The 27,218-nt window shown below is 29.1% G+C and overlaps 1 protein-coding gene and 1 long non-coding RNA gene across 4 annotated transcripts in view; one reads left to right on the forward strand and one right to left on the reverse strand.

The window, feature by feature from the left end:
* Window positions 1-5,132: 5,132 nt before the first annotated feature.
* On the reverse strand, window positions 5,133-5,999 carry LOC136977773 (uncharacterized). The gene is made up of 2 exons (XR_010881133.1): window positions 5,676-5,999; window positions 5,133-5,513 (listed from the first exon to the last, which is right to left on the reverse strand). It is a non-coding gene; the product is annotated as an uncharacterized lncRNA (long non-coding RNA).
* Window positions 6,000-6,312: 313 nt separating this feature from the next.
* The window catches only part of LOC136977790 (RING finger protein 44-like), a 91,490-nt gene continuing 70,584 nt past the window's right edge, over window positions 6,313-27,218 (forward strand). For 2 of the 3 annotated variants that reach the window (XM_067273355.1, XM_067273356.1), the window contains exons 1-4: window positions 6,313-6,438; window positions 7,065-7,145; window positions 7,229-7,379; window positions 10,816-10,892. In XM_067273355.1, the coding sequence (XP_067129456.1) occupies window positions 7,080-7,145; window positions 7,229-7,379; window positions 10,816-10,892 (294 nt within the window). In that variant the 5' untranslated portion in view covers window positions 6,313-6,438; window positions 7,065-7,079. The remainder of the gene's footprint in view (window positions 6,439-7,064; window positions 7,146-7,228; window positions 7,380-10,815; window positions 10,893-27,218) is intronic. The other variant, XM_067273357.1, reaches the window with a different exon arrangement.

Raw genomic sequence — 27,218 nt, forward strand, 5'->3', positions numbered from 1 at the left:
CGCGTACAATCGCATTCAATACGAAAAGAAGTTGACACTATAGCAAACCATTTTCTGTGTGTTGTATAATTAATATTTTTTCGAATATTACAAATATAAAACGGAGTCTTCCTTAAATGTCCTTCACTTGTCAACAGGAATATGCTTAAAACAATGGAGTGTAAAAAATAGCATCCATAAAAAAAACACCAGAATAGTCACCCGTGGGTTCAAAGTTGTAACTTGAAACTATTATTTAAAACTGGAGGTCACTTTATTATTGCGAACATACATTATTATTATTATTTTAATATACTAATATAATCTATACCATTTAATAAGACATCTAAAAAATCATGTTATATTTTTTTCTAAACTGCATATATTCATAAATTATCGTTAAATTCAGATTTCAAATTTTTATATACACTAGCGCAATATATCGAAATTTTCTATATCCGACGAAGTTTTTCTTCGATCGGGATATGACGTTAGTCGAATGACGTCACAGAGCGAGTTTTGACGCTTGCTGATAATGTCGCAATTCATTGCAACAATCTAGCACCACTCAGAATATATGACGTGTACTCTATTTTATGACCTTACTGCTATATAGTTTAAACCAAAACTGAAACTGGACTTTTTGATAGTATGATGTCGTGCATGAATAGGATTCTATAATTAACCAAATTAAACGATTAGTTTGAAAAGTAACTAAAGCGAAACCATTTTTCGATGCAATAGTACGATATACATTCGAAACTGAGAAATGTTACGAAACGAACTATTCTTTCGATGGTCAATATCTATATATCTTTATCCTCAAAAATGAATCAGAAAAACTATACATTAAAAATTCTGACTAACGTCTGTGTCAGTCTGTTCTTTCTGATCATTTTAGAGCAATTACTATTCCTTTTCTTGAAGTTCGAAATGATTTCAAAATACAAAAACTGATATGGTTGGTTTTGGTAATACTACGTCTAAATAGATTCTCCGTACTTTGATCTAAACATTTTACATGGAGGAAAAATGATTGTCAATTATCCAAAAGCATTTGCTTAAAAATAAATAAAGCAATAATGTTCATACTACACAAGGCAGTAGTTTTCAACTTTTTTGAAGCCGGCACCACCTGGTTTAATTTGGTGTAATGACACCTTCACAAGCTTGTTGCGATATCGTGTCATGAAAGCCAGGTTGAAACCACTTGCATCAAATTTTCAATCTCCTTGTATTAATTCTTAGAAATGGCTCAATGAAATAGAAGTCAACTGGGTAACTGGATTTCATGTTGGAATAAAACCATGATCACGATTTAAAACATTTTACACGTAATGAAAAATTTTACACACATTTAATAATTACTGTATACTTTTTATATAATACTATCTTCCAAATATTTAATTTTTTCCGTAAATTCTTATAAACACGACAATACTAAACCATGTGTACTGTACATGGCACAATAAACATCATATATGATCGTGTTAAAAAAGTTTGTTAATCATATTTGGAAAATATATTATTCAAAACTCTGACCCATTTCTAAAGTAAGGTCGTACGAAATGCGCGTTTTGACCCAATTAGGTTAGAAAAGATTACAGGATGAATTTGTTCCCAGGGTTAACGAACTTTGACAAATAAAAATAAAGCACTTAAGAAAAAACAAATTTTATTTAAAAATATTCAAAATTTGCACAACTTTTTTCCTTAAACAGTTTAAAATTATAAAATTAAAACTGGCCAGACAGTACAATTACATTTGCTACCCGAATGTTAAAAGAAAACAACCGTTTTGACATCGTAATCAAAATTATGATAGATGACACAAAGTCTATTACCACACTACTGTACTAGCCAGTCTGAGCCAAACATTTGAACATAAAAGTGCAATTTTAACTGTATTTTCAAGACAAAAACAATTATAAAACTTGTGCATAGATTTTGGTTAAAAAATAACTTTTCACTTTAAAGCCAAATTTTTTTTTTAAATGTCAATTATCTGATTTCTCATTTGTTTAAAATATACTGAAAATACAAAATTTATTCAAACATAAAAAGTATTACCAACCCACTTAATATTAACCCTTCCCCAGCATATTCAGGATTGTATGTTAACTTATTGCATTTGTTTTCACTGGAAATAGACAATTGAAAAAATATACTTTGAAAGTAATGTCTAATCCTGAATTATGCTTATTTTATTTTTATTTTCTGTGTGTTGTGTTCAAAATTTATTATCCTGGTTTAGCTTTTTGAACTTGCATCATAAATTATGTTCAACATAAAGGATAAAAATTTTTTAATGTCCCCAAATAGAATCTTGCAAGTACTAAACCAGTTAACTGTTTATACTTGTATTTTAAATTTTTTTAAATCCCTAAAAAAGTTTAATACTGTTATATAAATCATACTTTTCTAGTAATTTTGATGTTCCACACTTGTACAAATACATTTTCTATAAGAGAAATAAAACATTTTTTGGAACATTAAAATTACTCTATCATACTCTACTAACTTAAAATAGCCAACCTTCAGGATGACTAGAAATACTAAAATATAATTGCCAGGAATACTTTGTAGGTTTTTTTTAATTAAATGAAATTGATATATCTTTAAAAATGTACCAATATTTTTAACTGAATGAGATTTGTCATCTCCTGCCTTTAAAGATATATCAACATGTACCAATGTTTTTAACTAAATAAGTTTTTTGATCTCCTGACTTGACAAGATCTTCCAAGCAGTTATTAACTGCACTTAAAGGAAAAATATACATATATACATGCATACACTTTATACATGCACCAAGACTTGTTCCCTGCTGATGCTATCACCTTATAGGAATGATAATTTTGGTAATCTGAACTTAGTTCCCAAAAATTCAGTTTAATTTTCAAAAAACAAAAAAATTATTGTATGTATGTATATATGTATACAAATGTATAATTTTTTTTTTATATTTGTGAAAAGGAACTTAAGCAAAAGTCTTAAGTTAGTAATAGATTAAAGCAATTTTTTTTTTCAGAAATACAAAATCACAAAAACAATGTTGTTTCACTGTGAAACATTAAATACTAAACAATTTTGAAAAATGAGAGTTCATTCATTTCAATATCAATCAAGTATACATACATACACACATGCAGACACTCACATTCATACCTACATACACTCATGCATTATATAACAATCATTCAGAGAATGAAGTGGTTTTAGGTTTTCCTCTATGATAAAAACCATATATAGCAAAAGGAAAGATAAGCAATTTAGTCATTAGCATTGAAGCAAAGAAAAGAAAAGAAAAAAAAACAAAAATTGAAGTGATCTTTTTTTATGAATTTTTTTTTAATATGGAATGATCAATGAAATTAAATTTTAGCACTATAGGCAATGTATTAAGATGGGATTTGGAAAATGACTTGTTCTCAATGCTCTAACTAAAAAAGTTTCACTTTCCATCCAGGAGTTAGTGTTTCTTGATGGCTTCTACTTTAGTCCTCCTTGAATTATCTGTCACAAAGAACTATGATGGGTAATTGCAGAGCGATGTACCATTTTACAGATCTAGCAATCAATTGTCAATATTCTTGATCCCAAGCAACACATATCAACACAATGTGTTGAAGAAAGACATAATGGCTTTGGCAGCTACTGTAAATACAGTGGAATGTTTGTGTGTTGCTCAGATTCAATGACACACAAAACCATTACTCTGACCATGTAACATATTATATTGAACCCATCATTAGCTTGTGCTTTAAAATTTTCATCCAGTTGCCTGTTGCACAATATGTACTAACATAAAATAATATATGATAATTGATTGTACATTTTTGTGATTTTTGTCATACCTCTTCAATACATAAGAGGCTTATGAATATCACAGTTAGTCCCATTGTATCAATAGCAACATGGAAAAATAAAAGGGGAAAAATGTAAAGGTGACATCACACCATAAAAATAGTTTGACATATTTACACAGTAAAAAACTAAGTCTTTGTGACTAGACAAAGCAAGCCACCAAGATTCACTAACCATAAAACATCCAGGGGAAAAAATATATATATCAAGTATCATCTATACATAACACCTAAGACCACATCACTGGTTTCTACATAACACATTGGATTTTTAACAATTTTTATATTAAAAAGAAAAATATATATATGAATTTATGATAAAGGAATCTGCACTAGCATTTAATATTAAGTATTTGAATTTCTAATTAAAAAAAAAATTAAGATAACGAAACAACCAAGCAATAAGGTGGCATATTTACAAGCTAAAAGAGAAATCACAAAACATGCAAGAAAAAAGAAAAGGAAAAAAGAAAGGAAAACTACCAGAAGCTTATATGTGTATATAAATATATATACTGTTTGTTTGTAAAGATATTATATATATCTATGTTGAACTATGAAAACATTTAAAGATAAATTACTTTACAACTCCAATAATCACATCTAATTAAAGTTCCCATCGCACCAATTAAATTGATCACAGCCAAAATATTTAATCACTAAAGTGATTTACTTTACAAAATGCATATGGCATTTGATTTGTTTATAAAGACATTTTTTCAAGTTATTAATTGGATAAGAATTTTTAAAATTATCTTATCCTATTTACAGTTATAAAATTTCATATATGCATTTTCTACTTTTCACATGTAAAAAATTTTCTAAAGAGAATGATTGGAGTTGTAAAGTTTTTTTAAACTTTGTTTTTCCTTAATACAAATTTAAACTTATGTTCCATTTGTCAAAAGGAATAAAACAAAAATGATGAAATGTTAGTACATTATGCTTGAACATTCAGCAGCAGTTTGAGATGATTGGTCATTTCGACACAGTTTTCTGGTGCTGATTCTTTGATACTCTGTTCAAAGTTTTTAAAGGGATCTTGGGGTTTCATATTCATGCTCATCCAATGCGAATTATTTGTAGCCAAAGGTTTGTCAACAACGGTTTCAATGGCTACGTTCATCCAGTGAGACGGCGGTTTAGGTAATGCTGCCGGAGACGGCGGATCACTGAATTTGGCACCAGCATTACAATCCATTGTCACTGCACGGTGCAAGTCGACTTGGTCGGTGACATTCTGGACGGAGAGGGGTTGGCTCCCTGCTTCCCTTTTAGCTTTGGGTGAATTTCTTTTCAGTATATTAATGCTGGCCTTTATTAGGAACAGTGGTAGCAGGTGGTGTATAACATTTCCTCCAACCAGTGCCACAAGTAAATGGAACTTGTATTCCCCATTCAGAAACATTCAAAGTTTGCCTTCTAGGAGGGCTAATAATACCGTAGAGAGATGAATTTATATATTGGCCTCTGCGCTGCACAAGCGGCAGTCCGACCACTTGAATGGCTTCGAAACTATTACTGATCATCATAATTTTAAAACAAATTTAAGCAAATCAATAGTTTTACCATCAAACATACAGCTTTCTCTATTTGTATATATTTATATATTTATAAAATGGCTGACAGCTGCGTTACGTCAATAGAAAATCCAACGCAACCATTCACCTGAAATATAAAATTAACTAATTTAATACCTAACATTATTACTAATCGAAGTCCGATTAAATAATCCCGATTTTTCATTTTCTATAAACTATTTTTTAACTTCCGAAACGAAAACATTCGAACGAGCCAAAATGGCGACCGTTAAAAGGAACTTCGTCTCACCTTCCTTTTTGACATCAAACTTCCTGTTATCTCCACTTCGCCCAATTCTCTTCTGTCTCTTCTTACTAACTCATTAAACACTTATCTATCATAAAAAGTCTATTTTCTGTACAATACGATCTCAAACCCGTAAACATACAGTCCTCGTATGCGATCACCGACATCCTTCCCAGTGCTTCTTCATGGTTTAGCTTGATGTGTTTTCTTTATCATTAACCAATACCAAACCAGCATTTCGGCCATGTGACTTTTGTATCCAATAAAACTTCGCATGGAATAATCCCATGATTTTCGTAGCAAATGGAATCAGTTTGAAAACGTCAGTTCTAAATTTTAAACCAATAAGATGCCGATATTATATTCACGTAGTTATTCCCTTTAAAAACTCCAATAACAGACCAATGCAACAACAACAAACTTTCACGTGATAGTGATGTAATAGATTTTAAATTGTAACACATATAAAAAAACAATCATAAAAAATACTTTTAAAAGTTTATTAATCATTTTTTTAATTAGGGATTATTACACATTATCACGAAATATGTAATGAATGTTGTGTAACTTGACTATCATCAATCATAATTTAGAGCAACTTTATCCTTACTTGGAAATGATCGGTAAAGATCGGTTTTTCAGAAAAATGACGTCACGAAGTGAAGAAAAACACATGTATTACCATTGATGGCCTTGAACACTTGCATTTCGCAGGTGTTCTCTCGCGTCGAAGTTGGATGTGTTATCTTTTTTGAATTAAACTCAGGTGGGACAAATAAATTTTATTTTATTGTACGTTCGTTTTAAAATCCTTTAATAAAACGCTTAAATAATATTTTATAATAACTTTTTTAATATCTTAACTGTCGATATTTAATAAGTTTAGTATTTAAATTTATTACATAATATTTTTAATGATTTTTTTTTATTTATGTGAGATATATTCTGAATGGGCGATTGAGTTATTTATTAATAAATACGGTTTTAAGAAATGTCACAAATAATTTCTTGTCAAATATAAGATTTAAAAAAAAAAATATCATATAGAGAAAAGATCTCAGCTGTAATAATAAAAGTCGCGTGTGTTTCATTGCTTGACTCAGACTATTGCCAGTGAGTCAACTACTGTAATTGTAAAATATATCGAAAATGAAAAGAGAAATTTGGACTTTTAAAATTTCAAATAAATAATTTACGTTTTTAGAAATATTAATTGAAAACGTTTACATATATGAATGCATAAGTTCCGTGATTTAAATATATTTAATAAAATCAGTTTGCGAAAAGACATTTTATTAACAAGAAAAATAAAATGCACCTTTTGGGGCCTCTAGAATACAGACCTTTTGTACATCTTCACTTTCATTCAACCTTTAACAACTTTCTTTACAGAATCTATTGTGTACAATGCCCATAGCCAACAAACGTGAGGTACCAACTCACTATCATACAGCGAAAACGGGAGACATACAAGTTAGTTTAATTGTAAAATTATTATAAATAATATTAGAATTATTAATATTATCATCTTAGATGTTATTATCGTAAAATTTTAGGATATAAATCAAATAACTTCACCAATTTCTGTGCTTCACCGTCAGGGGGAAGTGCAATCGCGTTTAGTCAATGTGGAGTCTAGAAGGGATTCGCCGACATCTAGATCCTCACAAGCTGGATACGATTTGAGAGATAGGCAAATTCGCTCTGGTTTGTATATATTCTGTTATATATATATAATTTCTAATCAGATAAAATAATATATTAAGTAGACAAATTATTTTCTTCACATTTTCCTCTATTTCTACGTTTGTGTGTATTGTATATCATCCTACGTTTCTACATCATGACGCTGATAATACCACATTACCCGAAATTAATTAAATTATACGAAGAATAACACTGATAAAACTCCGTTAAAATAGGACGTCGTTTATATCAATATAACGTATTAAATAAATAATATATCGATATATAATCAATAACATATTAAATTTTAATCACTTAAATGTTAATATGTATAGATTTAAGCTTCTTAAATAATTGAGGAATTATAATATTAAGATTCTGCCCATTTCACAATGATATTTTGTATTTAGGATACAGTTTAATGTTTTTTTTTTTTTTTTTTTTTAATTATTTGAAACGTCCTGTTATACAACCGCTAAAGAAAACTGTACAAATAAGATTAAAACTATAAATAAATGTTTACAGGAAAACGTATACAGCCTACATATGTATGTGTGCGTTTTAGTTATCTACCTATAACATAGAGAAATTCGTCATCTCATCCCTGTAGGTATTTACCCTTGAAAATGTAGAAAACATTTGCGAGGGAAAAATCGATCGCATGAACCAAATGCTCATTATCTTCCACCTGATATCATTGATTTATGGATATTCTTAAATATAAATACACATTATTTGTTATGTTATAATAAATTAGGATTTTCATATAAATTGAGCTTGAAATTTCTTATCCTTCAACTCCAATGCAATCTTTAGTGAACATGAAAAAGAAGGGTGAAGGGAAATGGCTGTAGGGTAGAGATTCGTTTGGCATATTAATATGTTTTTTTATGTATAAATATATGATCGATAACTGATACAGTAGGATATAACGGCCATACCCGTAAGGTCTCGGGTAAGTGACCTGTACATTATAAACTTCCTGTTCTCAACTTGTACTAGTTTGTCCCCAGAGGGCGTTATATAATCGAAGAGAGAAAGGCTTTGCTTCCCATGTGTTCCATCGAATTTAATCTTGTTGGCACGAAATATAAAATTTTCATCGTATGCATCTCATTAAGGAAAAAAAATTATATTTTTTTTCTTAATGAGAATAAAAGAAAAAACATTTTATAACGTTTAATTCTTAATATTTCTATAAATATAATAAGTAAAGGAATTATACGTATCAGTTTGCTTTGAAAATATTACATACCTTAGTTACTTGCTTTCAAAAATATTTTTTTTTAATTTCCTCCTGAAATTCGATAACTTTATAAAAATGTTTTAAAAAAGTTTTTACAAAAATAATTAAAGTTGTGCAATAAAAATACCTTTATATTTAAATAACTCCATTTTAAATAATAATTTTTTTCAGCATCATACAAAAGTGTATTTAAATTTTAGTATATATCATTTGTACAAAATCTATTATTATTTTTATAATTCTATCAAAGTTGTATATTTAGATCTTTACTTTTATAATCCAAAAAACAGAGCGAGAGAATAGCAAATATTAGAAAAACTCATTATTTACTATGAAAAAATTTAAGGTTAACAAGAAAATTTATAAATTATTGTGTATATTTAACAAAATTCTTTAATAGAAACATAGAAATTGTAAACTGTAATGAATTGTTAAATTTTGTTTTCCATGATCATAAATTATTTTGCAACTGTATTTATTACTCCCCAACGTTGTTCTCGTTACTTCCAACAGTTCAATGATTTTAGTCTTTCATGAGAGGCCTACAGTATCTATTATCCACAGGGAGAGAACTTCACCGGTAAGTTCTCCTAGCACATATTTTCCTTTTTAACTTAAATATAGAATCATATAGAAATTTATCCAGAACGCATATTGCGTAAGTGATTATTTAATTTTCTTTTAGCTATTGACATCAAAATTAGTATATTTAATTTTAAACGAATGGTTTTGGTTCCTAATGATTAACTGGTGATGATTTATTTTATTTTCGGTTGGTTTGATTACATATATTTTTTAAATTTATATTCGTTTATGGTTATAATATATATATATTTCTAGATATTTCATTGTTTAGTTTTCTTTCCAGTCTCCCTCAATCGATCTCGCTAAGATAGAAACGAGCATGCGTAGTGGCAGTTCTATGACCGATATCGGGATGTTAATATGGCGGCGTTGCCATGGTAACTTTGGGTTTAAGTGAAAAGATTAAATAGTCACAGGGACTGTCTGCTTCGGTGTTGGCAACGCTATTATATTTGACACCCGAATACACAAAGTTTTAAATTTTTATATTAATAATAAACGTAAATTATGGTGTTTAACGTAACAATGCCCAAGTCGTTTAGTTTCAGTATTAATTTTTTTTTTAAATATGAGACGTAAATACGGCGACTATGCAGACGCGAGCGAGCGAGAATATGTGGCGAGAAGAGGCGAGACGCGATAAATATCAAACCCTGTCAGATATGTGCGAGAACCAGAAATTCGCTCTCGCCAGCGATATTTCTCGCTTCTCGCTTGTGCATTGCGAGAACTATATCGCTCGCTACTAAATTCGCGTCTGCATAGTCGCACCCTAACTATCCTGTGGAGAACGATTTTCATGCCGTGTTCTGTTGAATTTTATGTTAGAAAGAAAAAAAATTAAAATATTATATTACAAAACTAATGTGTTTTATTTATAACAAAATATTTTCGTAAATAAAATTAATCCGGAAATTAACTGCTAGATTTAAATTTCGTCTCACGTGATAGCGTGATACGCCATTTATTTTGGAATAAAATTACGAAATAAAAAAAAAACTTTGCTAGAATATATCAATAATTTAATCGAATATATTAGATATTTCTGTAAATGTGTCATTGATATTAAAATCCCAAAGGTCACTTTCTCCATTTTTAATACAATCTTTATCGCATTTGATGTGTGTGTGTACCCGAAATTAATATTTTAAATAAGGGCTACAGATATTTTCGAATATTTCGAAATTATTAAAATTAAAATGTTTGAAATCCTGAGTTATTTTATTTTTTAGAAATTGCATTTACCTTTTAAATAATTCAAACACAATTTTTCCCCCTCAAATAATAATTATTCTATGAAATGTATGATTTAGTTTATTTTAATTAATGCTGCTTTAATTCTGTATTTATAGGAATAGAAATGAATCCGAGATTTAAAAAATTTTAAATATATATTTTTATATAAAAAATTGGTTTCTTGGACAGTGGTATCTTAAAGCAGAAAACAGTTGAAAATAGCAAAGAAATACTATTTAATTTTAATTTTGTATTTTCTAAAATGTTTTTAAAATAATATTAAAGGAAAAATGTTAATATTTATAAATGATAAACTGTAATGAAATTGTAATTATAACTATATATTGTAACTATATAATTAAATGCTAGTTTTATTTATTTGTTTTTTAGATTCCTTATCACAACCAATGCCACAATCCTCTCTCTACTATTCGGAAACTGTTACTAACGAAGAAAATATACATAAAGTAAGCATATACAATTTATGTACTATATAAAATTTTTTTAATATATAGATCTTTAAAATTAACATTAATAAATTTAAAAGCTCTGTTTATTAAACTATTACCACTAGGTAAATGAACAATGCATTTATTTCAGTTTATTTACATTTTATTTTATAATATTCACTATTAAACACAAATATCATTTCTGTTCTCATTACAAAATTCTATACAGAATTCTTTTCTCTATAAGAATTTAGTTTAAATTGATTTCAATGAGTTTCTTTTAATGCACATAATTTACAATGGTCAGAAAATTTAATGTTTATTGTATGTGATATTTTATATTAAATGCTAAATATAATACAAGTTTTGACTGTGTTAAAGTAATTAATTATTATTATTATTTTATAAATATAAACATTTTTAGATTTTTATTAAACAGGTATGATAAATGACTTCTAGTTAATTTTTATTTCCACATCGTAAATAAAGTTATAAAGAATTGTTTCATTTGTTATTTTTAAGTTATAAGAGATAAATCGCTCCATTATCAGTCTATAAAACTCGCATGATAAAAAATGTAAGTTAATTGATATAAATGCTTGAAATTAGAATAATTATTCTAATTTTATTGTACCAAACATTTAAAAGTATTAAATATTCTGATAGTTACTGTAAATAAATTTCTTGTATTATTTGGATAAGTCTAATACAATAGTATGATTATTAAATATGCTTTAGAAAGTGATCATATTTATAATTATTGGAAATTTTGATATTAAAAGTAACGGTAAATTCTGAACAGATACATAATGTTCATAAAATAAAATAAATTTGCATAATTTTAAGCTATTGTTTTATACAAACAAAATCAAAGGAATTTCTTTCTGCTATTTAAATTTATCAATTAAAAAAATATTTAAGTATTAGCTACGTACAGTAAAACAGAATTTTATAATAATGTATTTCTTATTAATAGTAGTAACATTGTAAAATATACTTAGAGTAAAAATTGAAACTACACTACTTCAATTTCATTATTTGATTTATGTAACAAAAATATTAAATAGCATAATAAATATTTTAAGATAATGGTTAATTAATTTCATAATAATATAAAACTGTATAAGTTTTTAATAATAACTTTTTACTTTTACTTCTTATTTATGATTTTAATACTCATGTTACTTAGTTTCTAAATCAGTGATTCTCAACCTTTTTTTCGTCTTGGTAAACTTTAATAATTTAAAAATTTGGCAACACACTAACACTAAGATAAATTTATAAGAATTTTACTTGGTTAATTGAGGGATGTACTGTACTGTACTGTACCTATAACATATTTTGTAAAAATAGCATATGATGATAATTTTCAATGAAATATAAAATGAAATTGCATTACAAACTTCACCTTTTCTAAACGCCTTGGTAACTATCAGCAATTACTGGTATCACTGGCTACAATTTCCATACACGCCCTAGGAAGGTAGAACCAATTGAACTATTTGTCTGACGTTGCTCATGTATGGATATTCGCAGTGGAAGCACATTTCAAAAATCTTGCAGCACAGTGGTCGAGAATCACTGTTCTAAATAAATACTTTGTAAACTTGATACATAATTTCTTGTCTAAACTTAGTGAAATTAAACAAATCTTCAACATAAACCTAATAACCGGTGCAAGTCTAATTAATTTTCTACGGCAAACGTTTTCGGACTCCACTCTGGGTCCATTCTCATCCCGGACTTCAAGGCTGCGAAACTACTGGCATGCTGATCAAATTCGATGGTTAGAGCAAATGGAAATTTATAAGGCCTTCCAATCATCCCAGCCGATAAATGCAAAGGACAAGGTGAAGTTATTGCTAGCTTGGCAGGCCCTACTGCAAAAAGAGTAGATGGAGTAAAGGAAAGGAAAGATGCTGACGGTCTTTTTATTGAAGGGTTTGAGCTGTTTAAGTTTTTTAAAGTTTTTTAAGATGTATAAAGTGAACATGGGAAGCGTTTTTTCGGGTAAAGGTTCTACAGAAGCTAATGGAACAATTTTGAATTTTCGAATGGCACACGATTGGGAGTATTCGATTTGTCGAACACTGAATGGAACAGAATTTAAGCTTGAGAATGGACCCAGAGTGGAGTCTGAAAACATTTGCCATCGAAAATTAATTAGACTTGCACCGGTTATTAGGTTTATGTTGAAGATTTGTTTACAATCCGGTGTTTTTAGGAGTTTATTATTATTCTTAGTAAAATTTTTTGAAAATTATTTTATAATATATTTTCCAAAAATAATTAGTCTGTCTTATGGAATTTTTGATATACTGTCTCTTTAGAACAATTAAAATTGTTGGATATGAAAAAAATATATTGTAAATGTTGATTGATTTTGCGTATCTACATTGTAAGTAATTAGCAAATTATAACATTTTTTAATTATAACTTTCCCAACTATAAAGTAAATTTTATTTGAACACTTGGAAATAATTAAAAACAACGATAAAATCATGAACAATAATTCTGGCCAAAAATTACACGAATCATAGTAGGCATACTTGACAGAGGGGGTGCAGGGGGGAGAAGTGTGAAAATGCATAGGGGAGAGGGTGACCGCTATTCTGAAATGTACCTGGAATCATCATGTTACTTTATTCGGGTTACCGTGAATCTGCTTTTTATTTTGTCTTAACAATATACTGTACATTTTTACTTCTTTACTGTTTTACCAGTACCTCAGTTTATTATTGTGTAATTGTATCAGCACCACCTTTTATGTAAAAACTTTTTGTTCTATCTTGTGTTTAATCTTTTAATGTTTAAGGTTCAAAACATCGAATCTACATGTTAAATGTAAGTCACAGCCTTTATTCCATTTCTGTCAGTTATGGTCCTTTTTAAAATTGTTAACCTCCCATTAATTAATTTTATAGCAAAAAACTGATGAGTGACTCCACATTCGAAATGCATTCTGAAAATAAAATAGTGTTTTTCTAAGTCTAATTTGATGTCCTGTGGTGGTGTAATAAGTCTAGTGGTAAAGTAAAGCCAGTCTTAGCGCTCACAAGTTATTAAGAAGACTAAACAAGAAGCATATCATAGAAAAATTTTCATCAAAAATACTGGAAAAAACTAATAGATTTGAAAAATTGACTAAAATATCTTTATTAATTGTATATATTAAAATTATTAGTTTTTAGATTAAAAACAAACTTCTTAAAGACAAAAATATAGACAATTTCAAATATTACATAATAATTAAGAACAATTACAAAATGATTTGTAATAACTTCCATTTGAAAAGTATCCAAAATTAATTATTTTAGGTAATAATAATTATATGAAAAAGTAACTGATATAAACGTAAAGATCAACTTTAAAATTATCAACTTTAAATAAGATTAATTTGAATCTTTATACTCATTATTTCCAATAAAATTATGTAAAATATTGAACAGGTTTTGATGATAGTTTTAAGATTCATCATGAAATGCTTCAAATTTTTTAAACTTAATATTTTAATAGTAATAATAGACAAATAAATTATATAATTAAATTAATGTAATTACAAACATTTTTTTTCAAAATCCAAATGACTTAAGAAATAACGTATATATAATTTATTTAATATTTTTATTTTGATTTATATTCTAATTAAGTACTAAGTAATTAAGTCCATTAAAAAAAAAGGAAAGTTTAAAATACTTCATTATTTAAAAAATACAACATGAATTAAAAATAGATCTATGTTTTATAAATTGATAACTTAAAATATTACCATTATAAATAGCATATTTTAAAAAAATTCCAAGCTATTAGTAAGGTAATAAATTAAAAACAAAGTAAATAATTTTTCAATACAGAAATATTTTAGTTTAATGTGTTTTATCCAAAGGACTTGCTATGAGAAGTGTATTTTCTCAGATGGACATTTGCCAATCTATATTTAGATTCAATCTGTCAAGATCAACGACCTTTTCCTTGGTAAAATATTGTGAACTGAACAAAATTTTTATCTCAGATTAAAATTTTATAATAATTAAATGTTATCAATGTTTAAAATTACGTTAAATTAAGTCTTTTATTTAATTCAATTTTCACAAATTATTTTAAATGGACTTATTTAATATAATATGAGGTTTTAAGTCAATTTCTCAAGAATCTTTTTTTGTTACTGCTTTAGAAATTTGAACACAAAAAAATAAAACGTTAATTTCTGGAACAGAGTATAGAGTATTGTGAGTGAAAGATATGTCCTAGAATTTGCCAAAGTCATTTATTTTCCAGCCGGGCCTTGGTTAGGTAAGACCTTGCCTTCCAGTTTTTATGACGGGTCGCAGAAAATTAGTTTATCAAGGTTAAAGACACGCTCTAGAAATTTGAAAAGAGAAATTTACTTTAACGGAAATATGGATTTTTGTTAAATGTGAGGGAGAAGTTTTGATTTTTTTCCAAATGTAAAATTCTTCCTTTTTTTCAATTACGAATCGCCATTAGATTATACCAATTGCATGACAATTAAAATTGAAAAATTTTAAATTCTCTTATTATTTTGCGATTAAATGCAATAATAGTGTTGAAAGAAAATAAAGACGATTCCATTTCTCAGAAAATATGAGGTGAAGGATAATAAAGATGGCCTTGAATTGAATATGTCCCTTCAGTATGCAGGAGTTCAAGGTTATAAGAAAAACAAGGCGGAGTAGGTTAGGGGATAGCCTTTCTATCCCCATCACATATTTGACCTCTATGCGCGATTGTTTCGTTTTTCCTTTATTCTGCAAACACAAATTCTCCTGCCAATGTTTATTTGTTTATAGGAATAGTGAGAAATAGTTTTTTCATTTACTTTATTGAAAATATAGGAAATGAATTATATTAAAGATTATAAAAGGATTTTTATTGATGCTTTGATTAGGAAAAAGTTATCATTTGAAAGAAGACATGGTTCCTTTTGTTTAATTTTCACTTTTTTATAAAGTATATCAGTTTTGAAAAGATATACTGAATCTTTTCAAAACTGATATATTGTTTTAAATGATATCATTTCAAATTTTATATTCCAATCATACAAGATTTTATGGAGAATTAGATCAATAATTTATGGAGTGATTCATTCGATAAATTATTGTATATATATATATGGAGTGATTCATTCGATAAATTATTGTATATATATATATAAGACCATATCTAAAATAATTTTAGTGTATTTATTGAATGTTTGTAAACATTTTTAAGCTGAATTTAATTTATAAAATAAGATACTTATCTCATTAATGACACAAATCATAAAATTATATTTTACCGATAAATGTTGGTAAGGTAGGTAGGTATGCCTACACTTAAGACTGAAATTGTTACATGCTACATTGAAATAGTTGCGCTAATTGCGAATATTTTCACTTTTTTGTATCAGATGAAATTTGATTATAGAAGAAACTAATTCTTTTCCATATCAAATATTTTTGTTTTTTTTTCTTCCGAACGAATTATAATATTTATTTTACAAGTTGTGTACTTCCCGGAAGGAAAAGTCTATAAGTGATCTTATTCTTCCGTTGGAGTTCGAAATACAATAAGGAAGTTCGAAAAACAGGTTCTGTCGTTCTCACTGATGTTTCAAGAACAAGTTGCTGTGGAAATTCAGGAAACAGGGTTGGCCATCGGCAGTCAGAGTGAACACTTACGTGCAAAGCGGTCATGTTTGAATTTAAGATAATCAAAAACAAGCTGATGCGGAAGCAAATGTTTTCTCCTATCTCTTCTATCAAATTCAAATTTAATCTAATCACTAAATACATCTAATATTCTTGCGTTTTATATAAAATATTAATTTTTTTTCATTAAAAATAGCGAACAATTAAAGTATGGAAATTTGAATGGAAAATAGATTTTACGTGCCTATTTTGATAATTACTTCGATTTATTAGGTGATTCATGTAAGAAATAAGTTATTAAAATTATTTGTAAATTAATAAACTATTTAGAAGAGGATGATAATTAACTATTTACCGGTATTTAGTATTCAAACTTTGATGGTAATTGATTAACTTCGGAGTTTTATATTGTAATTATATTAGAATTGTCTAACGAAATAAATATTTAACATAAAATAATTAAATAAGTTATTTTTCTTTTAATTAAAACACAACCGAAATTTCTGAAGGTTTGAACATTTTATTCTTCGATCTAATAAACGAGTTGAAAAAGCAAATTTTTAAAATGATATTTCAAACTATTTAGCAGATTTTTCATTTGCGTTTGGTTTATTATAGACCGAACATCTTATCATCTGAAATATTTATCTATTTAATCAATGTACTGTAATAAACAAAACTTATTTCTGAAATATGAGAGATTCTCTGACAAGTTCAACAAACTATTACGAAAACTAGAAATAACGATCTGTTATTTCGTAAAAATAATGGTGTTTTTTGGAATGGAATTTAAGAATGATATCTTCTCCCTTATTCATGATACTTGATTTCATTGCAGTCTAACTATTATAAAAATATAATGGGTCTTTAATAAGCAAAAATGGTACTTTCTTTTTAAAATCCATGGTGTACTCCCTTTTTAAAATCCATCGATTTTTAATTTTATGAAACAGTTTTATAATTTTCGTGTTTCGTTAAAACGTTATGTTACTGGCAGGACTTGGGGTTTTTTTTTTTGTGGTATATTTTGAGTTTTATAATTATATGAAAACAGAATATAGAACCATCATAAAAACGTTTCAGAGAATTGAAAATATCTGACGATGACCTGTTGATCAGGTTGAAAACGTTTGTTAAAGCAATAAATGTTGGTTCTCAGAGATATAAGGTGTGTGTGTGTGTGTGTGTGTGTGTGTGTGTGTGTGTGTGTGTGTGTGTGTGTGTGTGTGTGTGTCATAGTATGAAAATAAAAATTGTCGATTTTCTCTGAAACGACTGAATTTTGACATTGATAATTTTTCATAGAGTAATTCGTCTATATTTTCAACCATACTTTGTAATTCAATTATACATTGAATATAATAAATCTTAGATTTTAAAAATCTTACTTTGAAAGGATTATCAGTTTAACTTATATTTTTCTATCGAACAATAGGAATAAATTAATGAAGTTGTAAAGCTGTCAATGGAATTTTACTACTTTTGAAGGAATTTCTATAATTAAAATTTTATAGTGACAATTTTTACAAATACTTGGTTATTAACCAAATATTTGCAAAAGTCCTTATTAAATATGAAATATATTACAACGAGTATATTTAGATTTTGTTTTTAAAATTCTTTAAAAATATTGAAATATTTCAATTTTTATTTGTTGGATTGTTTCATGTAAGAATTATAATCCATTTTATTTATAATTTAGTCCATTACGTTATACAAAAAAACAAAAACAAAAAACCTATATTATAGTGGCCTCAATTTTTTCCAATTACAAGCTGTTTTGGTCAGCAACGAGGTCAGCAGCATGAATGAAGGATGAGGAACCAAGACCCAATTCAGTCTTCTCACGGAAAATCTCTAGAGATCGCCTACATGGCCTGCTGTTGTAAGAGATTCACGTTCAGATTCTATGATTCGATCAGGAATATCTTCTCCCTTATTCATGATACTTGATTTCATTGCAGTCTAACTATTATAAGAATATAATGGGTCTTTAATAAGCAAAAATGGTACTTTCTTTTTAAAATCCATGGTGTACTGGTTCTTCGCATGATAAATCAACTCAGAGATTCGGATTTGATTCCAGTTTTGTACCCCTTATCGTATAGTCAACCAAAAATTAGAGTTAAATTTATTAATTGACGGTAGAAATCAGATGTATCCATTTCTATTTGTTGTTTAACTATGGGAAAAATTCGTCTTCAGTATGAATATTGGAGACCTCATAGGTATTTGTAATATTGTCACGATTTCATGTGTACCGTGTTTATGTATTACGTTTACTTTGGTCATTTACTAAATAGTTCGGTTTTCAAATTAAAATTATTGTATCAGCGAAACTTGAAATTCTTTAAAATGTGTTAAATATGTTTTTAACATCGTTATAAACAATTTTTGCAGTAAATATTTTTGTAATGATTTTTAAAGAATTATGGTCCCAAGCTAAAGTGCAATAAAAGTAAAACTACTTTTTATAATAGTCACTAATATGTTTGATTTTTTTGTCAATTTACTGTGAAAATTGAATAGATTTGATTTGCTTTTGTTTGATGGAATACGGCAAACACATGGCGACCTTCCAAGGAAGGGTGCTTTTCCAGAGGACTCTCTTTGGAAATCTGGACTTATTTAGGTGTTAGATATGTGAAGGAAAATCCACGTGGCCAGTCCGTTGGTCAGACCAGTGTTCAGTGGTTTTATCCATTTGACCATTAGCAAGCTGAAAGTTAAGAAGTGCAGCGTGATAATATTGCGATCTATATAATTATAATAATTTTTTAAATTAAGTTATTTTGCTTTATTTAATTTTCAATGTTATTACTGTAGATTACATACAGAAAGTTTATATCCAATTTATAGAAATTGTTTGTGACAGTAAAATATTCAAAGTAAAACGTTAGAAATTAAATAAAGTAATCTACAATAAAATGCATGTATCATAATATTAATAAAAAATATAGTATACAGTAATTTAATTTATTAAATTATTGATTACATAAATGATGATGAATAGCATTTATGCTATTCTTCATCACTTTTTCTCTATCGTACTAAAATTCTATTAACGGGCGACTTTGTAAAGTTAATTTCTCGATTAAGGGTTGTCCATAAATTACGTCCGCATTTTCATAAATTTTTACTCCTCTTCCCCCTCTTGTCCCAGTTTTTCCAAGTTTCCATAACCCCCTTTTCGGACATTCAACAAAACTCGATCCCCCCTTAAAACCTTTTTTATGAATGGTAGATATCATAAGTAGACGAAATATACAAGAAATTGTGAATATAATAAAATTCATAAACTGTTTAGAATTTAATGAAATAAATAAACATCCACTGAAGCTCAACTTATCCCATTCCCTTTGTCCGACTCGTCTGCCCTCTCCCTGAGTCTGTCAAAAGATCATTGTCTGTTACAATTGTAGTTCTGTGAACAAATATTAGTTCTTTGTGATCAGCCATGGACAACCCTGTTTTTTTTTTTTTGTGGCCCTCCCATAAGTCACAGTGTATCTATGTGGCCCTTGGTCTTAACAAGTCTGTGCATCCCTGAATATATACTTACAAAGTCTTCTTTTAGATTAACAATCACTTGAAGGCAAAATATGACTTAAAAGTTTATGTTGAAAAATGTCATATTTCATACTCAAGAGTGACTTTTGAAATTGTTCCGTACAGTATGTTACCTGATATTCCTTTTTCTGTCCGATTCGTGAACTAAGCTGAATTTTCCATAAAGGGCTGTCCATAAATGACGTCCACGCTGGAAGGCAGGGAGAGGGCAGACGAGTCGGACAAAGGGAAGGGGATAGGTTGAGCTTCAGTGGATGTCTATTTATTTCATTAAATTCTAAACAGTTTATGAATTTTATTATATTCACAATTTCTTGTATATTTCGTTATGATATCTGTCATTCATAAAAAAGGTTTTAAGGGGGGATCGAGTTTTGTTGAATGTCCGAAAAGGGGTTATGGAAACTTGGACAAACTGGGACAAGAAGGGGAAGAGGAGTAAAAATTTATGAAAATGCGGACGTAATTTATGGACAACCCTTAATCGAGAAATTATCTTTACATTACAAAGTCGCCCGTTAATTCTGATCATATTTTGTATTCTGACCAGAAAAACAATTATAGTGGTTGCTGATAATTTCTAAAAGATTCGAGAGTAGGGTAGATGTACCAGTTTTGGCCAGAAAACAAATTTAACTTAAAAATATAATCACAAATGAAACAAACTTTTATTGTTAACTATGTGAACAGTTAACAATAAAAGTTTGTTTCATTGGACAGATTTGAATATGTGGTTATTATATTTTTAAGTTAAATTTGTTTTCTGGCCAGAACTGGTACATCTACCCTATTAAAGTATCCTATTGCTGTGAGAGATTTTAAGTTCGGATTCGCATCTATATTCTTATGATTTTTCATGGATAGTTTGATCAGATGCCATTTCATTTCTCATCCCACTTGTCGACCTTATTGCAAGTCAGATCACACATAAAAGACAAAATCGAGGCCTATCATATAACTCACGTACATTGATGCCTCGAGGAAGAACCATCGATTCCTGCTGGGTATTTCATCATTTACAATGCATTCATTGCAGTGCATATACGATGCATATTATGAAATAAATTATTCTTGACCTAAATAATAAATATTTTTTAAATACGTTCACTTTGACCTAATTGCAGCTTAATGATAAAATTTAATTTTGAAATCAGCATTTTAAGATATATAATAAAACTTTTTATGAAAATCACATTTTAGAGAAATAATTTTGTCAACGTAATAAATATACAGATGTTTTTGTTATACAGAATTTTGTTATCTTTAATTGCTGATTGGAAGAACGTGAAAAATGGAAAATAAGTTTGGCTGTGTGGGCGATTCGAAAAATTAAATAGACTTATAAGTATACGCCTATCAGCATATATTGAAAACATTACTATTAATATGTGATCGTATTTGGAATGAAGAAAACGTGTAAAAAATTATTAGTGCTTGAACTCAACAACTGTATATTTTCTTGTAATAAATTACAAAATCTAGAGATATTGCATTAAATTTCCCAAAATTACTCAAAATTTATGCCGGCATACTAACCGCTGTTGAAAATAGGTTAATCATTTATGAGATTGATCCAATCTTAATGTTTTAAATTTAGAAAAATTTTTCGATTCTTTTATTTTAGCATTTTCGCTTCACCTGTATACTTATATCTACTGTCCAATGCAGTATTTTATGTATACAAACCAACATTACAAATATATAATATATTTATTTGAATATAATCAAACATGACCAAACTGCAGCTCGCGAGTGTATGCGACTCTCCTTACACTGTCGTTCACCATTAATTACAGAAATTACGTGACGATGTAAGAAAATTTTAAAGTAAAAATAGTTTAGAAAAAAATATCCTTATAAAATTTATCATAACAATCAGACGTGTTAAATTGTTACAATACTTAAAATATAATGTACCGTAATAACATATCGTAAAATGTGATACAGTAAATAATATATAAAAAATTGTAATATATCAATGTCAAAACGTAATTGTTATTTTTGTATAGTCGTATAAATCATGTCTGATTATTGCTTTGTGGTTCTCGAAAACATGAGTGTCTTGTTATAAACTAAGCAACTTAGTAACATTTTATAAACATGTTAGTAATTTGAAATATAGACGTGGTATATACTATAAAATTTTATTGCAAGATTGTTTCTTGGTATCATTCTTATTTTTTCATAAATATAGATTATAAATATATAATTTAAAATAATATACACCTGTATGCTCAAATTGTACATATTATATTCATAGTCCTTATTATTTAATTATGTAACATTTTGAAAAAAATAATTTTCAATATTTCACTAATTATTGATAACGGAATACCTTCAAATAATGTTTTCAGCAAGAAGCTTGTCTCAATTTTGCTTACCTCAACTCTATCTAAACATATAGACGCTGCAGCCTACTAGTTACAGTACTTGAATGACTTTACTAATGGAAGCCCAGTTGAACCTTTGAGTTGCAATAATTTAGAATGATCTATAAATTATATTTTGGGTTTTTTAATATTGCTCATTTAATATCATATTGTAATTAGAAATAGCTGAAATTAAAAAAGCTTGCAATTAAAATATTTTACTAAATTATCGAGACACAAGTCACTTTTAAGTAGATGACGTCATTATTGCAATTGAATTTCAAATGATAATCCACCTATTACAGCTTTCTCCTATCCAGGTATTGTTGATTTGGTATTGGCTGTTATGACTAGAAATTCTCCTGTCAAGCATAACCGAATTCTTTTTATTAGAAAGTAGATATTGAAGAATTGAGAATAGTAGAGATTTCAAGAAATTCGAGAAGAGTTGCTGATATTTCTACATATTAAGAAGTTTATACTCGAGCTTAACGTTGTGATACTGTTTTTACTGATAGCTCTTGACAAAGCCATTCTTACTCAATGTTGCTCAAGTCGGACTTCACGGCCTTCAGGGGTCTCAGTTGTTCTTATTCTTTTAGATCTAGAATTTACCTGGTCAATTTTACTCTTAGGTTTTTCCCTAGGCATTTTTCCCCGACAAAATAGCGAGTCTTTTTAATTCCATTTTGATAAAACAAAGATGAATTATATGTACTGTACAGTACGCAGTGGCTTAGCGAGGGGGGTGCAAGGGGGGTCTATCAATCACCGGGCGCCACTCTCAGAGGGGCGCCCAAATGGTCTCCAAGACAAACTATGGGTACGTTCGTTAAGTCAAACGAGTTAAACGAAAATGACGTCATCGTTATTCTTGTTTCGTTAGACTTTTCGAACGATTCGTTATAACTAAATGGCTGTTTCTAAAATCGAAGATATGAATGTTGCTAGTGCAGCCTTATCCAAAATATTTTTCTTAGGTTGCTTCGGATGGACAGTTATTTCAATCATTTCATTTTTTAATTCACAATTTAAACACTCGAGTAGATCTAGAAACATCGATATCGTCGGGCGCCATTTTCTTAACGAAGTAAACTAACTCTTTCCTTCGTGAGCTTCGTTAGAGTTTCCTTCGATACGTCATCACCGCGGAGCATGCGCACTGAGCGAGACTACTACTTTTCGAACGATTCGTTACTAACGCGTTTAACTCGTTCGACTTAACGAACGTACCCTATGTGTTTTTGGAGGGGGGCGTGCCCCGGGAGCCAGTTATGTTCGCTACGCCACTGACAGTACGTTAATTAGATGAACGATAATACATGTACTTTCTAAATAACGGGCTCGTTGGATCGTTACTTCCGATTGGATGGTAGAATGTCACGTGGTCACTATGGAAAGTTCCTTAAACAATTGGTCGCATTGTGTCACTTCTATAACCATCTTTTTTTAAAGTTAATTCATTAAAATTAAAGTTTAAAATACGCCATTTGCCAAAATATTTAAAAATATAACGTACGTGAAATTCGTCAAACAAGAACTAAATGAAATTATTTACGTCACTGCAACGTAAGTGCGATCACCGATCCAAAATCGATAAAACGTTTATTCTATAGCTAATATTTCCGTAAAAAAGTATCTTATTTTTTCCGTCAGAACATAAAACGATTATAACCAAAGTTTCATCTGTATTGAACAAAAATCGCAGGAGTTATAGGGAATTCACGCGCGCGCGCGCGCGCGCGCGCACACACACACACACAGAGAGAGAGAGAGAGAGAGAGAGAGAGAGATGACGGCTTTTATATTAGTAATAATGATAAATGTTGCTCCAAACCTATTTACACAAAACTAGTAGCCCGGGACGCGCCCTAGTGGGCATTCTAGCAGCATTACGACCGACAGACACGCGTTCAATGGGTTATATATATATAGGTAACAAAAATTTAAACAATATTCAGACAATCCTCACAACAAATTAAGCGATTCAAAAATTTTAGCGGCCTCCCTATTACGAATTTCTAATGAAATATAAAACTTAAGTTAGACTTTATCTTAAAATGAAAGAATATTTCTCATTACAATTTTAGTAAGAGAAAGGCAAAGAATTTTAAAATGTATGTCAGTTTGTCTAATTATCATTATGTATATAACAATATATGTTATGTTATATATTTTTGTGGAACTTTTTGAAATGAATATTGAATAAAATGCTGTATAATAAAACAGTAACGAGCAATTATTTTTGTGACGTCACAATGCTGGGTTGCAATTTTTAATCATATTTTTAATTTATTTGACTTAAAATATATGCTCTCCGGCTCAAATTAGTAGTGTCTTGCCCCTATGCATAATATTTTTCCTGTTGGCAGTAGAGTCAGCCAGCAGGAAAAAATTTTTAAACTGAAATAACATGACTTCCGGTTTTCATCAGAAGTTTGTATATAGTTAATCGAGGCCTCCTGCCCCTAAGGTTTTCGTATCTGGTCTCGTCTTTCATTTCTATCTATCATCCGTTTTCGAGATTAAGGGAACAGATGATAGTGGGAATTTATAGGTATAATTTTTTCAAATTGCAGTCCAATATGCGTATGTCAAAAGTAAAGCCGATCATTAGTTAAAATACAAAACTGTATCTTAATTAGTTTTTACTAATGAAGAAATAGCTACATTTCTATTCGACTTAGTCGTTGCTTTGTTTCAGACATTTTTTGTTAGCGTTATCCCCTGTGCACCGAAATCGGCCGCCTGGAAGTTTGAGGAAGCTACGTAAATGTGCACGATAAAGAAAGAAATAGAAGGCCAACGTTTAGAAGGATAAATTTTTCAAACGTGTGAATTCAAAAATTAATAAAATTGTCGCTTTACAGTTAACGATCTTGCAGAGGGATTTCTCGAAATTTCATCATCTATAGTCTATTGGATTCTCACTAACAAAACTTTCGAAAATTGTGTATGAGAAGGCTATTAAAAATATTTGGATGTGCACAAAAACAAAACAAAAAATGGAAACTACATGTGTTTGTTTTTGTCCATAATGAGCGAGAGGAAACGTTTTGTTCCATATTGTCACTGGTTACGAAACATGTATTTCTTACGTGAGCTTTGAATCAAAACAAGAATTTATGCAATGGTGTCACCCATTTTCATCAAAGCCCGAGAAATTCAAGTCAACACGGAAGATTATGGCTATTGTTTTCTGGGATCAAAAGGATAACCTCCTCGTGGATTCTCTGGAGCCAATAACAGCGATCGCGTTCGAATCGATCACGTGTGATACGCTTTCGAAACTCAGTACGAATGGCACATTCAGAACTGGAGGCGATGTTGACATCAGGAATTAGTCTGCTTTAGGATAATTAAACTGGAGACACTATTGGCCTAACTTTTTCTTCACTCATTACTGTAGGGCCATAAACTTTATACATTTAACGATAAATTTCTGCAACACTGACCTTTAGCGTTGAGTAATCTGATTATTGATCTGACTTCGTAAGTGACAGAATTGTTTATTCTTTCAGCCATAATAAATTGCTATCATGGGACAAAAAACAACAATAGACTGATAACAATGAATGACAGCTACCAAACGAATCACTTGAAGTTGTTGCGCATGAACAATTCCATACAGTATTGCCAATATTTGTAATTAGCGATGACCCTTAGTTTTGACTAGGGTTTTTCAAACGGGGTCCCGGCTTTTTTTTTAACCCGGGAAATATCCCGAGAAATTCTCGTTCCAGGAAATCCCGCAAATTTTTTTTTAAAGTTCACTTTTTTCTCTTTTTGTGTTAAGGTTGAGGAATTTTGCAAATAGAAAATATAATTAACTCATAAATACAGTTGTATTTATTAATTTTAAGCCTGCTTATTCGTTTTTTAAATTTTTGCTTGTTATGACATATCACACATTATCAATAATCAACATGTATTCGTGGCAGGACTCTGAAAATTCTTTACTTGTCAGAACCTGTAATATCTTGAATAATTGTGCCGATGCTGTCTTAATTTTAACCATGCACAGTAGCTTCAATAGCTGCATTATGCCAGGTTGTGCAAATTGGGCAAGGATAGAAACGAGTACGAAGTCTGCAAGTATGAAGTTTTTCTCTCATAAACCTGATTATTAAAGCCAAACGAACTGCCGAATTATCGGCTATAAGCTTGATGTTTTTGTTAAAGCAGCCGAAGTAGACAAATCACGAATAGTTGAGAGCAAAAGCACTGCAACGCATCTCGAAAACGAACTAGAAATCCTCGACGCTACGGGTAAAACAACACGTAACATTTGTCTTCTCTTAAATGCATTAAAGACAATTCCACCCACATCATTGAATTGGAAAGGGTACTTTCATTAGCGGGACTTTTTATTATTAAAATAATAACCAGATTGAGTGATCGTAGTATTGACCATCTTTGGTTTTTAAAATCTTATAAAAATTTACAATAATATTTTGTATTATGTTCTATTTAAAAAACGAAAATTACCTTCTAAGTTAGAAGTTTGATCTAAGTTCATTTTTTTTTTAAATTTTCAACTCGATTCAAAGGCATTTTTTGTAAACAGTTTCCAACAAGCTTTAATAAATTTTTTCTATTTGTGAAAATTTCTACGTAATTCAAAAGTAATTTTAATATATATTTTACACAATATTATTATTATTATTATTTTGGAAATTGCAGAACGTATTAAATTACTTTTAAAAATGAAAAATAATTATATCATTCGATTTCAAGATATAATTAATTATTTT

The sequence above is a fragment of the Centruroides vittatus genome, unplaced genomic scaffold (assembly GCF_030686945.1).
Source record: "Centruroides vittatus isolate TY-2023 unplaced genomic scaffold, ASM3068694v2 contig_474, whole genome shotgun sequence".
In the NCBI taxonomy this organism is placed as follows: Eukaryota; Metazoa; Arthropoda; class Arachnida; order Scorpiones; family Buthidae; genus Centruroides; species Centruroides vittatus.